Source organism: Prionailurus bengalensis, chromosome E3, assembly GCF_016509475.1.
Source record: "Prionailurus bengalensis isolate Pbe53 chromosome E3, Fcat_Pben_1.1_paternal_pri, whole genome shotgun sequence".
In the NCBI taxonomy this organism is placed as follows: Eukaryota; Metazoa; Chordata; class Mammalia; order Carnivora; family Felidae; genus Prionailurus; species Prionailurus bengalensis.
In genome coordinates this window covers 39,716,968-39,733,193 of record NC_057357.1, presented here as the reverse complement: position 1 = coordinate 39,733,193, position 16,226 = coordinate 39,716,968, and the positions used below count along the sequence as shown (strand labels likewise).

Below are 16,226 nucleotides of genomic sequence, written 5' to 3'. Positions count from 1 at the left end.
GAGGAACACCACGATCCCAGTTCGAGAACATTTCCATCTCACCAAAAAGAAACGCCCTCCATTCACACTCCTTCCCCATTCCCTTCTCCCCATAGCCCCTGGCAGCCACAAAATCTACTTTCTGTCTCTGTGGATCTGCCTCTTGTGGACATTTCACATAAATGGAATCACACAGTACGTGGTCCTTTATGCGTGCCTCCTTCCACTCGGAGTAATGTTTGCAAGGTTCACGTCCGTTGTAGCAGGTATTAGTACTTTGTTCCCTTTTTGCGGCTGAATACTATTCCATTGTGTGAAGGGACCACAATTCGTTCATGTATTCATCCGGTGATGGACACGTGGGCTGTTTCCACTTTTTGGCAGTTATGAATAGTGCTGCCGCGAACATCCATGTTCCAGCTTTTGCGTGGACGTGTTTTCAGTTCCCTGGAGTCCATACCTACGAGCGAATATGTGGCTTAGCTCTTTGAGGAGCCACCAAACTGTTTTCCATGGTGGCTGAGCCATTTTACATTTTTGCCAGCGATATAAGACGGGTCCAATTTGTCCACATGCTCTCCAACACCTTGCAAAATTATCTACTTTTTTCAATTGTGGCAAAATGTATATAAAGGTCACCATTTTGTCCGTTTGTGAGCATAAGTTCAGCGGCATGAAGCACAGTCACACTGTTGTGCAGCAATTGCTACCGTCCGTCTCCAGAACTTTTTTTTTTTAAGTTTCATTTATTTATTTTGAGAGAGAGAGAGAGAGAGTCCCAAGCAGACCCTGCACTGTCATTGCAGAGCCCAACACGGGGCTCGAACTCACAAACAACGAGATCATGAACTGAGCTGAAATCAAGAGACGGACGCTCAGCCCGCTGAGCCGCCCAGGCTCCCCTGTCTCTTTTTTCACCCTGCACAACCGAAACTCTGTCCCCATGAAACTCTGATGCCCCCTCCTGCGGCCACCATTTCACTTTCTAACTCTGTGAATTCAACTACCCTAGGTACCTCCTATGAAACGGCTTAATTTCTTACTTCCTTTCATGTGTATTCTAGAGCTATCTTCTTTGTGGTCACCACCCACCCTTCGGTTCTGACGTTGCATTTTGAGTTTGCGCGAGCTTAACTTCCATAACACAAAAAACTGCTCCTATACCACCCGTACCCACTCCCTTTCAGTGACTGTGTGTTGTGTATCCAGAATCACGGAGTGGTCATTGTTTTTATGCAGTTTCTTCAGTGGTGTAGAAAACCACAAGCAGAGTTACAAAGCCGACTTGCAATAATGCTGGTTCTTATCACTGTCCCTGTGTTTACCATCGCCAGACATCTTTATTATTTTGATCTCTGCATCCTGATACGGCCGATGTCCATTACGCATTATTAAATGAAACTAGTGAGTTGGAGAAAATAATGCATGGTATCACTCCGTTTATATTGTAAAAGATCGTATCTCGAAAGGGTAGAAGGATTAAACAAAACTATCACAACAGTTTGGGTGAGTGGAGAAGTAACTTTATTCTCTCCCTCGTCCGTGTTCCTTTTCCCCAGGGTGTATTTACAGCATAATTTTAAAATACACATATTTAGGGGCTCCTGGGTGGCTCAGTCGGTTAAGTGTCTGACTTCGGCTCAGGTCATGATCTCACAGTCCATAAGTTCGAGCCCCACACAGGGCTCTGTGCTGACAACTCAGAGCCTGGAGCCCGCTTCGGATTCTGTGTCTCCCTCTCTCTGACCCTCCCCCGTTCATGCTGTCTCTCTGTCTCAAGAATAAACATTAAAAAAAATTTTTTTTAATAAAATACACATATTTAAAAGAAAAATCTTAAAGCAGATCAGATTAAAAAGAGGGGAATAGAGGGGGCACCTGGGTGGCTCAGTTGGTTAACCATCACACTTCAGCTCAGGTCATGATCTTGTGGTTCGTGAGTTCGAGCCCCATCTCGGGTTCTGTGCTGACAGCTCAGAGCCTGGAGCCTGCTTCGGGTTCTGTGTCTCCCTCTCTCTCTGCCCCTCTCCTGCTCACGACCTGTCTCTCTCTCTCTCAAAAATAAATAAACATTTAAAAAATTAAAAAGAAAATATTTTCTAAGAATTAAAAAAAAAAGAGGGGAATAGAGGCTCTCAAATGTTTTTACGTGACTGGTTGTTTGAAGCTGTAGGGGACTGAAGACAGATCAAAGAACCAAACACATAAATATCTTGCATTTCAAACAGCTGTCACGTGGACAGGGCGAGGTCCTTGATTTTACTGCATTATTTGCACAGATGATGGGTTGTCGCAAGAAAAGCAAAGTGTAGTTCATGTTTACCATCTGCCGGGATGTGGTGACAGCACTGGTGACGCACATGTGGCATTCCAATGGTACTTGCTCTGGTAGAAATTTGCCCACTATAGGTAGAAGGTGAGGAAAAGCCGGGAAACCACCCAAAGTTTGGTAACACCTGCTTTTTCCCCGTTAGTAGAGGGATACACGGTCCAGGAGAGCGTCTACGCCTGGGAGTCCCTCGGGATGGGGAAGTACTTGGCAGCCCTTGCCATCTTGGGGTCTGTGTACCTCATCCTGCTTTTCCTCATTGAAACCAATGTCTTGCGGGAATTGAAAGGCAGGTTTTCTGACCTCAACGGGAAGCAAGAATCGGTGAGTGTGTCAGAGAGTGACTCTCGAAGCACGGGTGAATGGGCTGGCTCACGGCCTCCTGTTTGTGGTCGGGAGTGGCCTTGACTCTCAGCATCTGAGGGAGTCTGGAGACCGTAATCCACCCCCAGGGCAGAGGGGGTGACAGCCAGTGCCGGGGACCCCCCGTGGCTCTGGAGGGACAGGGAAGGGGGAGGGATGGCTTGGCTCCTGTGACGCAGGTCAGCCGAGCAGAAGCAAAACCAGTCCCCTTTCCAGAACGCCTCTTCCCCACGTTCCTCCAGGAGCCTGATAGGAGAAAGGTCTGTTCTGTCAGCTCTTGGTCTGAGAATCTTCCAGAGGCAAAAGTCCCACAAGGACTTTAGAAACTCTAGAAAATGGACTTGTGCCTTCACATCCCCAGGCTTCAAGTCTTTGAATTTTTCCCAAAAGGAAAAGCCACGTGGAATTTCCACATCCACCATACCCTGGCCACACGGCTGTGAGCTTGGTCCGGAATACCCACATTGGTCCCGGGGGAAGGGGCAGTGGGGTGTGCGTGAGGCCTCCGCCTCCCACCCTCGCAAAAGCGCTCACCCTTCCCACCCTTGTCTGGGGAAAGCAGGTAATGTTGCAGAAGGTAACGTCCGTGCCCAGAGACCAAGATGTGCAAGAGGAGGCAAAAATGGTCCAGACTTCTTTGAAAAAGCTGCGTGAGGAAAACCCACTTGTTCTTAAAGACGTGTCAAAGGTAACATCAGACGTGCCCCAAAGGCAAAGAATCCCAAAGGCGAAGACCATTCTTCGGGTGGCCCTTTGATAAGGAAGCTGCTGCCTGGGCGGGGGAGGGGCCTGTCTGCTAGCTCCAGCCGCCAAGGACTGAGACAGACTGGCAGGGGCGCGTCCTCTGTGAATGAACCGCATCCGAGTTTGTTTGCACCCAGAGTGCCCAAAGACAGGCGTTAGCACCTCAGCCCTCCGTCGCATCTTTGGGGGTCCCCTGCAGGACAGGAGGGCCTAGCGCGGGAGGGCACCGGAGCCCCAAACCCCAGGAAGCTTCAAGATTGGACAGGACTGGCTGACCCTCTCCAGGATCTAGAAGGCAGTTTGCAGGGGAGCCCGTGTTGGGGGAAGTGTCAGACAGCTCAGAGCAAACCTGGTTAGTCTGCCCCAGAGCTCCGGCCAGAATTTTACCAAGAGACCCTTCAAACATCCAGGAACTTTGTAGCTTTGTAGTTACTGGTGGCCAAAACAAACCAACAAACCAACAACACAGGCAACATCGAAGGGGTTATGCTTTAAGGACAGAAGGGAAGAGGCTTATCCTGGAGAACTAGGCTCTCTGGGTTCGCAGGGGAAAAAGGAGAGCAGACTTCCCTCACCCTGCCGGGAGGAAAGGCAAGGCCAAGCCTGGCACACACCGGCCCCTGGGCCCCGAGGGCAGCTGGGACCTGCCCCAGAATGGAGGTGACAAGCACAGGGGAGGCTCCAGGCTGCTGATCCCGGCCTCCTCACCAAGCGCCTTCTGTCTTGGGCACATCAGGTCTACGGCAGGAAGGTGCCCCTGCTGGCCGTGAATAAGGTGTCCTTCGCCGTCCAGGCAGAGGAATGCTTTGGCCTTCTTGGTGTCAACGGAGCTGGGAAAACGTCCATCTTCAAAATGCTGACCGGGGAAGAGCCCATCACCTCTGGGGACGCCTTTATCAGGGGCCTCAGCATCAGCTCTCACCTCAGGAAGGTAGGGTGTGACCGGGACGGGGTAGCTGTGTCGAAGGAGGGGCCGCGAAAGTGCACCTGGGGGTGTGACGCAGGGGTGCACCTGGTCTCAGAAGACCCCCGTGGATCAGGTTTATACGTGCCTCCCAGCCCCACGGCCCCCCTTAGACCTCTTCTCTGAGCTCCCTATCTCTGGTGTCGACTGCTCACAGCCCTCCACATCCCTCCCAAACGGCCCCGCGTCCACCCAGCCTCCCGGCCGCTCCTCTGCACACACCGAGGCCACTCCAGACTTGCGGCCGCTCCCCTGCGCGTGTGAGGCCACTCCAGCCTCCCGGCTGGCCTTTCCTGCCTTTTGCGGGCCATCTCATAATGCGGACTGTCCCCCGAGAGCTGCAGCCTTCCCCTCTCCTCTGGCTCTTCCCACCATGACCCTTCTTTCCCAGACTCCTCAGGGCTGCAACACCAGCCCTCTGTATTTCTTGCTCCATACTCGCCGCCCCTGCCTGACTTGGTCGTTACCCCACCCCCGCCCCCCTGTCTTCGGCCTCCCCCGTAGCCACCACAGCCCTGTGCATCAGACCTGCACACGCACGCCTCCTAGTCAGCCTTACTCAGACGTCTCCCAGTTTAAACCCAAACTTACATGATGAGCCCCTCGAACCCGATCCTCTTCTCAGAGTCCCCACCTCAACTACCAGCACCAATTCAACAATGGCCTGGACGTGCTAACAACTGTGCTGGGCCCAGGACTCTCAGTGGCCAAGAGCTCTGGTCACGAGAGTGAGTCCCCACCATGCAGGGAGCGGAGAGGGACACGGCAGTAGCTGGCGGCGGAAGGCGGAGGAAGAGACCAACCCGCGGCAGCATAGTTGAACCTGCACTCCACAGCACCAGCCACCGTGTCACCGGGAAGTTCTTCCAATCAGCTGCAGTGTCCGTGACCAAAACCGTGTTCAGAGAGAGAGCGGAAGTGCCCACACAGGCGCGTTCAAGAGCGTGTATTGCCCGGTACAGAGCCTGGCCAGACAACCGCAGCCAACATAAGCCTCTCATGGCTATGAAACATTTACTGCTCATTTTATCTTTTTTTACCATTGTAAAAATTATGGGTCAGGCTTCTGGCAACAGCAAAGTACATATCTCTGACCGCCTTCCTGGTGATAACTAGAAAAACAGGACCAAATTCTGAAAACACCTCCAGGGGGCTGAAAAGATGGCAAAGATTGAGCTAGGAGAGAAGAGGGGAGAGGCCCAGGGAGGCAACCAGGTCCGGCCCGGACGGCTGGGAGCTGAGTGCCACTCTTGGCGCCCAAGTGACAGGCACTGAGTTCCGGGCGAGCGCATCCTTTCTTAGAGGGTGGACCCCCAAGGCTGCACCCTGCTGTAGACACGAGCTACATGTAGACAAGCTCATCCAAGGATCGCACAAAGGCCTGGCCTGGTCTCAGTCCCCGAAATGGGGCTGACGGAACCCCGAGCCACCAGTGCTCCCAGACGCCTGTTGGAGGCAAACGTCCATCTTCTCTGGGAGGAAATGCTATCACTGTGGCTTCAAACGATTTCCACAAACAGTTATCCAAAGCATTGCTTGGTGAGCAATAAAAAATAAGCAGGTCCGCGTACAAGACAAAATCCCACCTCCGAAGGATATTACAGAGTGAAGCCTGGAGAGTCAAAGGGCAGACGCTATCCAGGAGAAGGCAAGGAACATGACACATAGTGGAGACAGCCCAAGGGACCCTCCTCCTGGGATTCACACCCTTGAGCAGCCCCTCCCGTGCTGGGCCAAGGGTGGGTCTATGCAACCAGCAACACGGTGGAGAAGAGATGGGGTGTCAGCCCCAAGACTGGCTGAGAGGAGAGCCCACAGCTTCCGTCTGGAATGCACCCCTTCCCTCACATCCCTCAGGCTGCTGGAAGCTGACTGCCACATCGTGAGGACGCTCACAGGGCCCTGTGGAGGGAACGGCCCCAGGGTCCGGAGGCCTGCCCATCGCGACCAGAGGGAGCTCAGAGGCAGATCCCCCAGGCTTCAGGTGACATAGGCCCGGCAGAGAGCCTAAAGGCTGCCTCATGAGAGACCCTGCCCAGAACCACCCAGCCAAGCTGCCCCCAGATTCACGATCTGACCTGCAGAAGCCACCGAATAACTAACAAACTACAGCTACGTTTTGGAGTAATGTGTTTTACAGCCATACGTAATAATCTGATACAGAGGATGCGGTGAAAAGGTTTAATGTATGTGTAACTGAAGTCTCAGATGGAAAGGACACAAATATGAGGCAAAGTGGGACTTGAAAACTTAATGTCTATAACGTTCCCAAGTTTATGAAAGACATCAAATTATAAATAAGTAAATCCCTATGAATCCTAAGCAGGAGAAATTAAAAGAAATAAATCCCTAGGAACATGATCATAAAACTGCTGAACCACAAACACAGGAGGACCCACTTTGGAAGGAGCAACACTTAGGCCAGCAGATGACTTCTCAACAGAAAGGAAAGAGGCCAAAAGACAACAGAATGTCACCCTACAAATGACACAAGTGCTAACGACGAGCCCAGAATGATACATGCAGTCAAGCCATGCTGTAAAAAGAAGGTCAGAAGACGTTTCCAGATAAGCAAAAACTGACAGAACTGATCACCAGTGTATGTGCACCAAATAATGATAATAAATGAGAGCCACCTTTACCCAGAGGGAAAATCATCCCTGAAGGAAGCTCAAAGTCATGCAGAAAGGATTGAAGACTGATTTAAAGAAAGGGGGGGGGGGGGGAGAAACATATGAGTTTTGATTAAACAAAGCTATAACAATAGTTTCTCGTGAGGTTTAAAATACATACAAATATTAATGGGGTGCCTGGGTGGCTCGGTCGGTTAAGTGTCCGACTTCGGGTCAGGTCATGATCTCATGGTTCGTGAGTTCGAGCCCCACATTGGGCTCTGTGCTGACAGTTCAGAGCCCGGAGCCTGTTTCAGATTCTGTCTCTGTCTCTCTCTCTCTCTCTGCTCCTCCCCGAGCACAAGAATGGGGGCCAGGAATAAGCCACAGAGGGGGACTGTAGGGAAATGAAAACAATAATGTGACCGGCGATGAGAAGTGATGGAGAAAGAAGAACACAGAATACGAGAATACGTGGAACACTCAGCCCTGAAAAAGTGGGCAGACCGACATCCAAATACATCAGTAAGTATGTTAAATACAAAGGGACTGAAGGCCCCAAGGAAAACACGATCCAGGAAGATACTCAAACGATGAAACACAAAGTCGACACACAAGCCAGAAACTCCACCCGGAGGCATGAACCCCGGAGAAATGGAAACCTACATCCACATAAAAACCTGCATGTGGATGTTCACAGTAGCATTTTTCACAGGAACCAAAAGGTCCATCAGTGGATCCACAGATACACAACACGTGATCCACGCGTACGATGCAACAACGTTCAGCCACGTAAAGGGATGAAATGCTGACGCACGTGCCACAGCCTGAAAGACACGATGCTCACCGGAAGAAGCCAATTAGAAAAGGCCACATATCAGGGGCACCTGGCTGGCTCAGTCGGTGGAGCCTGTGCCTCTTAATCTCAGCGTCATGAGTTTGAGCCCCATGTTGGGTGCAGAGACTACTTAAGTTAAAAAAAAATGTTAAGGGGGCACCTGGGTGACTCAGTCTGACTTCGGCTCAGATCATGATCTCACGGTTTATGAGTCTGGGCCCCACACCGGGCTCTGTGCTGACAGCTCGGAGCCTGCAGCCTGTTTCGGATTCTGTGTCTCCCTCTCTCTCTGCCCCTCCCCAACTCACGCTCTTTCTCTCAAAAATAAACATAAAAACATAGAATACATATACATATTATAAAATTAGATTAAATTAGATTAAATTAAATTAAATTAAATTAAATTAAATTAAAATACAACACAACATATCTGCCCGGAAATCGGATTCCAGTCCTCCCAGAACCCATCTGCACATCACCTCCTGGCTGTCTATGTGACCTCACCATTAGAAACGTGGAATTTAAATCTAGTTAAGCCTGCACCTCCGTTCCTGCACTTCCCACCGGGAACCCCACACGGATCCCTCTCGGCAGCAAACTCCTTGCTCTTCCCCCTTTGTGAGCTTTCTGCTTGCCACCCTTGATCTGGACAAGTACTTTCAAGCATTCTTTTCATTTGCTAAAATATATTCTTGGCAGGATGTGCTGGTGTTCCAAGCATCAGTTGTGACTCCCAAGAGTCCATCTGCATTTCTGTGAGACCTGCTCACTGCCCCAGAATTATCTGGCTCCAGTGAGGGGTCGTCCTCAGTCCACAGCACCACCGAGTGCCGAGTGGGGCTCCGTGAGCACCCAGCCGAGCCGTGGAGACAGCAGGTTACTGCCAAGTCAGGTGTGTAAGAAACACCACACTCCTTCCTCTTCTCTAGATCACATCACATTCTCAAGCCTTCTACCCCCAAACTCTTTCAAGGGATAGAAAACCTGTACAGACCAAAACCTGTAGAGACCTGAAACGAAGGTCAAAGATCTACCCCTTCTTGGACAGGACCAGCCACCACTGAGCAGATCATGTCCCTGTAGCAGAAGCCCTGCTGCAGAAGCTTGGGAGAGAAGCCGGGGCACTGCCCAGCTCGGGAGCTGGTAAAACCAGGCAAGGACAGTATCTAAAACAAGCCAGGGACCAGTTTCACGAAAAACATAAACACCCTAAATTACTGATGTAAATCCAGCAGGAGTTGAGAAAATAAAAATTATGATCAAGTCAGGTTTGCTCTAGAAACATGAGTAAGGCTCCAGAGCAAAAAACCCACCAATAGAAATCAGTACCTTAGTAGATCAAAGTGGGAGAAAGAACAATTTATCAACAGATGCTGAAAAAGCACTTGACAGGAACCCCGTCCCACACATGATCATAGACAATTTTCAGCAAACTAGAAATAGAAGAAACGGCAGGTGAAGATCACCCAATGAAGGCAACCTACCAGAAATCTTCATGTCTCATAGTGAGATGCTCGAAGCCTCTTCTGTCAAGTCCGTGTTTCCTCCCGGCACTTTGCTCCTGCCCGGTGGCGTCTGTCTTCAGGGGGAGCCCTGCCCTCGGTTGTGGGATGTCCTGGCACGTTGTCCCCTAGTTCACTCCATCCAGGCGGTTTTCAGGTCTGCACCCGGTCAGAGCTGCTCACCCCGCCCCAGATGGTGGTGTCCAGAGCAGTCTGGCATCTTTAGCGGGAAGACAGGAAGGACAGCATTGGTTGTTTTTCAAAAATGGCTCCCTACCATCTTCGTCTTGTACTCCAGGGGAGCACCTGACCGTGGGCGCAAACCAGGGTAGTTCACCCCAAGTTTATAAAAGCAGAACCTTGGAAATAACTGACATGTGCCTGACTTTTTTTTATAAACAGCTAAATAAAATCTAGAAACCTTCCCCTAATGGCTAAGTAGCAGTTAAACTGAGTTGGGGTAGGATGGCATTTCTTGACTGAGAAGGATCTTTCACGTATAATGTTGAGGAGCACGTGGGTGGCTCAGTCAGTCGAGCGTCTGACCTCAGCCCAGGTCATGATCTCACAGTTCGTGGGTTCAAACCCTGCATCAGCACGGAGCCTGCTTGGATCCTCTGTCACCCTCTCTCTCCCTGTCCCTCCCCTGCTTGCACTCTCTCTTGCTCTCCCTCAAAAACAAACATGAAAGAAAAAAGACATAATGTCGAGTTAGAAAAGTAACTTGCAAAATGGTAGACATGGGATGATACATTTGGCAAAAACAATACGCGATTGGTCCTCTGCGGAGAGCACACGTCCGTGAAATGTCTGGTGGTGCACACCACCCTGACCACCCCAGGTCCTGGTAGTCTTCACGTGAATATAAAGAAAACCTATTTGTAGCTTATATGTCTAATAAGGGGGAAAAATTAACCATCTTCTACTGACATGATAGCTGGAAGGGCACGAGGCAGGCAGGCGCTGAGCACTGAGGTTTCATGCCAGCCAAGCAGAAGGGCCCCTCGTGTGCCCCGTCCACAGACCCCGCCAGCGAGCGCTGCAGCCGGGCACACGTCTGTCTACATGGCAAACGTGGGGATGCACGGGGCAGAGCAGGAGCCCGGGGCGGGGGGCAAGGCCAGGGCAGGCGTCCGGGCCCCCCGTGCAGCGGGCGGCTTTCCTTCTGACGTGCCTCCCCCCCACCAGGTGCGGCAGTGGGTGGGCTACTGTCCCCAGTTTGACACCCTGCTCAACCACATGACGGGCTGGGAGACGCTGGTCATGTACGCCCGGATCCGGGGCATCCCAGAGCGCCACATCGGCACCTGCGTGGAACAAATTCTTGAGGAGTTACTCGTGTACGCCTACACTGACAAACTGGTGAAGACCTACAGGTGAGATCTGGGGCTCCCTCGGTCCCGCCACCTCCACCGGAGAAACGTGCCCGGCTCTCCTCCGTGCAGGGCCAGGGCCATCAGCTCAGGGCAGTCCCTGCCACTGTGTGGATTTGTGGGAGGCGTAAGAATGGACCATGGCCCGGGCTGCCCTGAGGCACCGTTTCCTCTTGGCCCCCTAGCAGGTGGGTGGCTGAGCACAAGCATATGGCACCTGCCACTTTGCAGACGGATTCTGATTTTTGGCAGCCTCCCATTTCACACATGACCTTATCTTGCTGCGTCTGAGGCATCTGAACTGCGCACGTTTTGCTGACAAGCCTCAGTCTTCCGCTGCCACCCATACTCAGCAACTAGCTTGGCTTAACTCGCCAAGCAGGGCCACGCCCCCTCCCCTCCCTCCCAGGACCCGCTGGGGTTGTGTGCAGCGCCCCCTGGCGGTTCGCGGCAGTATAACACCCCCCCCTCCCCCGCGCCAGGGGCTGTGAAATCAGACTTGCCCAGGGGTCAGGCGACTGTCATCTTTGGCTCATCCCCCTCTGATGTTGATTTCAAGCAGCTTTTTGTACTTCCTTGTATTTTTGGTAGATTAAATGAGTCAACATTTGCAAAGTTTAAAACAGCCCTTTGCGCACTGTAAATGCTATGTGTTCACTTAAAAAAAATTACTAAAATGGCCCTCTGGCCTTACTCCCCGAACACTTCAGAGACCCTCAAAGAAGACTCATCAAGCATGTGCTCACCATGTGTCCACGTGTCCCTGTGCCCAGGGCAATGGCTTATACACTGAATGGACAGCCAAGTCACAATGCAACCTCACGGGAGGGTGGGGGACTAGGGGACCACACTACTAACACTCCATTAGAGCCTGGGGAGTACTTTCTGAACTGAAAGGAAAATGCACACATATGCGTGTGCCCGCATGCGTGTGTGTGTGTATGTGTGTGTGTGCACCCACGCATGGGGAGTGTTAGGCTACCCCTGATTGATGTTTGCCTTTCACCCCAACCTTTCCCCACTTTGCCCCCAGTGGTGGCAACAAACGAAAGTTGAGCACTGGCATCGCCCTAATTGGAGAGCCTTCAGTCATCTTGCTGGACGAGCCATCCACTGGCATGGACCCCGTGGCCCGGCGCCTGCTCTGGGGCACAGTGGCACAAGCCCGCAAGTCTGGCAAGGCCATTGTTCTCACCACCCACAGGTAGAGCCGGGGTCTCTAGAGGTCGATGGAAGAGCTAGGACAAGAGCTGGCTGGGAGGGGCTAGGTGGACAGAAGACCTGCCAGAAGCTGATTCAGAGTCGATGAGGAAAGTCCCTGGGCTTAACCGTGTGGCCCACCCTCCGAACACGGGAATCAGGAACAGCTCGATCTGGCCGACGACACCGGCCCGCCCGCATGAGCCTTTGACGTGGGAGGCAGGCATCGGCGCCCCCGGCCCCCTGTCAGACCTCTGCCCCTCTCCCCAGCATGGAAGAATGTGAGGCCTTGTGCACCCGGCTGGCCATCATGGTGCAGGGCCAGTTCAAGTGCCTGGGCAGCCCACAGCACCTCAAGAGCAAGTTTGGCAGCGGCTACTCCCTGCGGGCCAAGGTCCGGAGCGAAGGGCGGCAGGAGGCCCTGGAGGAGTTCAAGGTGTTTGTGAACCTGACCTTCCCAGGTGTGTCTCCGTGCCTCATCCCTGCCGAGTCCCGGGCCCGCGACCCCCGGGAGGAGGGCCGTGATTCCAGGGTCCTGGGCGGCTCTCCCCTGGCCCGCACAGCCCGGCCCTCACGGGGACACGGCGTCTCCTTCGTGCAGGCAGCGTCCTGGAGGACGAGCACCAAGGGATGGTCCATTACCACCTGCCCGGGGAGGACCTCAGCTGGGCCAAGGTGAGCACATACCTGGGCATCAGAGGGAGCAAACCTCGGACGTCACGGGCTTTCTGGGGTGACCTGTTCTCCCTCTTGCATGTAAGTTGCATTCAAAGCTGCCGCAGGTTCTCTCCGTCTCCAGGGCAACATTCACGTGGGTTTCATAGAACATACGATGTGGGAGCTAGAAGAGACCTCAGAGATCAGCTCCTCCTGCCCCTCACTTCACAGAGAGGGGAGCAGGGCCCAAGAGGGGATGCCACGTGCCCCGGGCCACAGCAAGCCAGAGATCCAATCAGGGCCTCTGCCTTCTGGCACTGTCCCCAGCCAGGGACCCTTCCCTGAGATCTCAGGCAGCTGGACTCCCTAGGACTCACTTCTGGGGAGGTGCTCTGGGGGTAGCTGAAAAAGCGATGGGCCTTTTGGGGGCCTTATCCCACCCCTAGAGATACTCCCTCTTTCCACCCTCTGTTGCCTCCTCCCCTCCCTTGTGCCCATCATCCATGGCAGCCTCCCTCCTTCCCACAGGTGTTTGACATTCTGGAGCAAGCCAAGAGGAAATTCATGCTGGACGACTATTCTGTCAACCAAGTCTCCCTGGAGGATATTTTCCTGAGCTTCACCTGCCCTATGCCCCCTACCCAAGAGGGAAAGAAACCAGAGCAAGCAAAGCCAGCTCCACCCCCCTCCCAGCCTCCCTCCCAGCCTCCCTCCCAGCCTCCCACCCAGCCTCCTTCCCAGCCTCCCTCCCCACTTCCCTCAAAACCTGTCTTGCTGTAATAAAGAGTGTGCAGCCTGCCATGGGCTGCAAGGGGTACAAAGATAGCTTGTACACCCAGTGAGCTCAGTGCAGGGCCGAGGGTTGGGGGTGGCTCTATATCAGACTGGGACCTCTCACCTTGGAGGCCTGGTGGACGGCCCAGGTGCATTGCCGTGGGAAAAGATCCCCTTGAGTCCCACCTGAGTGGCCCGAGGCCTCACTGAGACCTGGCTTGTGGAAGCAGCCTCAGGTGACCCCCTGCCATGTCTTCTCAAGGCTCAGTGGCCTGGGGGTGACCACAGTTGTCATGACACTGCACCTTCTGCAGGTAAGAGAAGAGAACAGGTTGAGGAGTTTGCCAACCTAACAATTTTCCTTTATTTCGATACTTGGATTTGTGCAGCTTCATCTGTACTCTGTCCCGGTCCCTACAAAGATTAGGGGTAAGCCCGCACGTGATCCTGCCATCAGCCCATGAAGTGTTACTCGGATGAGTAACCTGGAACTTAGGGTCAACTTTCCAGAGTCAACATGTAGTAGGCCAAGATTCAGTTCAGGGAGAGGTTCTCAAAGGGGAGGGCTCCTAAGCAGCAGCTTCTAAATCGTTCAGAAACTTGTTAGAAATTCAGATCCTTGAGCCCCACCCCAGACCTGGCAAACCGGAAATCTCTGGGGTGAGCCCCAGCAAGCCGTGTTGTAAGCACCCGGTGTTCACAAGTGCTGATGCATCTCGCGTGTGAGAACCACAAAGCTAAGGCCTGTGTGCTCCAGGCCACTACGCCCTCAAGCCAAGAGCACGGACACATGTGGCTCCGCCCTTTGTCACCAGGACTCTGCTCTGAGACACGCCCATCTTGTAACCTTTCTCTCTCCAGCATGGTCACACCTGTCCCTTCTGGAAAGCCCCCTCAGCTCCTCCTTTGCAAGTAGTTCCCTCCCTGCTTTCTCAGCCAGGCTGAGGGGAAAAGTGGGGAAAGTGGTGCGGTCCCCGACCACGCTTGCCACACTTCCCACCTCCCATCACCACTCACCCCAAATTACAGCACCGGCACATCCCTGGCTGCCACACCCACTGATTTCTCCATCCTTTCTCCGTGTCACTGCTATGTGACGTTTCATGGTATTCCCTGCCCCCCCTGATGAAAGCCCCCCCCCAGCTCTCCCTCCCCCACGGCCGCTGTGTTTGGTTCTCCTCTGGAGGTTCCTCTTCGTTTCTCACTGAATGGTGGGACCCCTCGGGCTCTCAGCCTACTTCACTGTGGCTCACTCCCGCCTCTGCACCCGGCCGCCCTTGAATTTTTTTTCTCGTTCACCCCCACGTCTTCAACTGCCATCTTATTCCAGCCAGGAACTTCCCTGAGCCCCTGACTTTTCCAGTGAGTTGTCTCACCCTCGCAAGTGGATGTCCAGTGGGAAATGGGCCCTTCTCATCCTCCGCAAGTGGCTCGTTGCTCTGCCGGGCCTCCAGGGCTCTTCCTGCCAAGGCGTAGAATGGGGGCGAGGGCCCACAGTTTCTGAAAAATAAGAGAACTTTTGGGGCGCTTGGGTGGCTCAGTTGGTTAAGCGGCCGGCTTCGGTTCAGGTCATGATCTCGCGGTCCGTGAGTTCGAGCCCCTCATCGGGCTCTGTGTTGACAGAACCTGGAGCCTGTTTCCCATTCTCTGTCTCCTTCTCTCTGACCCTTCCCCATTCATGCTCTCTCTCTGTCTCAAGAAAGTAAAATAAACGTTAAAAAAAATTTTTTTTTTAATCAGAGAACTTTACCTCCTGGTGAATAAAATGATAAGGACATAAAGAACAAGGAGAGGAGACAGCTGAGGGACACGGTTTGGGGCTCCCCAGGGGACTGGGCGGAGTGGGAATGGCTCATCATCCCCTCAAGGTGTCTAGGCTGGAAGGGCACACCTCTGGCCCTGGAGGGGGACCAGCAACAAAGTCACAGTGCAGGGCAACAGGACAACACAATCACAAGGCAGAAAACAGTAACCAAAGAGGTGAGTAAGGATGAGAAATCTGAAGGGGCCACCACCGGCTCCTCATGCTTTTGTGCGGAACTTGGGACATTTGGGGAGCAGCGCCAAGCTTGCTGGACTCTCATACCCCGTGTGACCGTTTCCTTCTCTGTCTCCTGCTGCAGACTGGCACCATGGCCCCTGTGTGTGTGTGTGCCCGGCGGGGTGGTTCAGGGCGGAAAGGGTCGAGGACAGAGGGGAGGTGGCGGCTGACTTGAGGAGAGCTGCTATGCCACCCAGCGCTTCTCCCCGGAGGCTTTACTTGTCGTCGGATGTGGGGGGCTCCTGCCCGGCGCCCCGAAAGAACACAACGCGCCGCAGCCAGTCAAGCCAGCGGGTGGGCGCTGCTACTTCGGAAAGGGCTCCCGGGGGGCAGTGAGGACCGGCCGGAGACAGGCAGGGACGGTGTCCGGTGCGAGGGACGGGTGAGCCACGATTCGCTGGAAGAAGGGCTCGAACGCGCCAGCCGAGTCCCTGAAAGTGCTGCTTCCCGGTCGCGTCCGCGGCGGCTAGGCGCCGAGCCAGCCGTCTCCTAGCCTGACGCGCGGGAGGGCGGGCGGCGGGGAGCGCGGCAGTGGGGCGAGGCCGGAGGCGCGGCGGGTCCGCACGAGCCTTCCCTGACAGCCCACCGCGCGCCGCGGACGACGCTCGCCGGCGCCCGCGCGGCCCGAGCAGCCCGGGACCACGCTCGACGCAGCGACACCCCCGCCCGCCAAGCGGGCGCCGCTCTCCCTTGGGACTCGCGCTCCGGCCGGGGAGGCGGGGCGGCCGCGCGGGCTCCACCAATCCACGGACGGCGTTCGAATTCGCGTCCCGGCATAGCCAATTGCGATCGCTCGAAGCGGGCGGGGGGCGGGGCAGGAGGCAGGGCCTGGCGGTCCAGCGGCGCGCGC

At 54.1% G+C, this 16,226-nt stretch overlaps 1 protein-coding gene across 1 annotated transcript in view; it reads left to right on the top strand.

The window, feature by feature from the left end:
- The window catches only part of LOC122471180 (ATP-binding cassette sub-family A member 17-like), a 74,747-nt gene extending 61,294 nt beyond the window's left edge, over window positions 1–13,453 (top strand). Inside the window, exons 23-30 of the mRNA XM_043559470.1 lie at window positions 2,454–2,632; window positions 3,234–3,359; window positions 4,152–4,346; window positions 10,520–10,707; window positions 11,738–11,908; window positions 12,175–12,365; window positions 12,506–12,579; window positions 13,090–13,453. Of these exons, the coding sequence (XP_043415405.1) occupies window positions 2,454–2,632; window positions 3,234–3,359; window positions 4,152–4,346; window positions 10,520–10,707; window positions 11,738–11,908; window positions 12,175–12,365; window positions 12,506–12,579; window positions 13,090–13,341 (1,376 nt within the window). The 3' untranslated portion in view covers window positions 13,342–13,453. The remainder of the gene's footprint in view (window positions 1–2,453; window positions 2,633–3,233; window positions 3,360–4,151; window positions 4,347–10,519; window positions 10,708–11,737; window positions 11,909–12,174; window positions 12,366–12,505; window positions 12,580–13,089) is intronic.
- The last annotated feature ends 2,773 nt before the right edge of the window (window positions 13,454–16,226 follow it).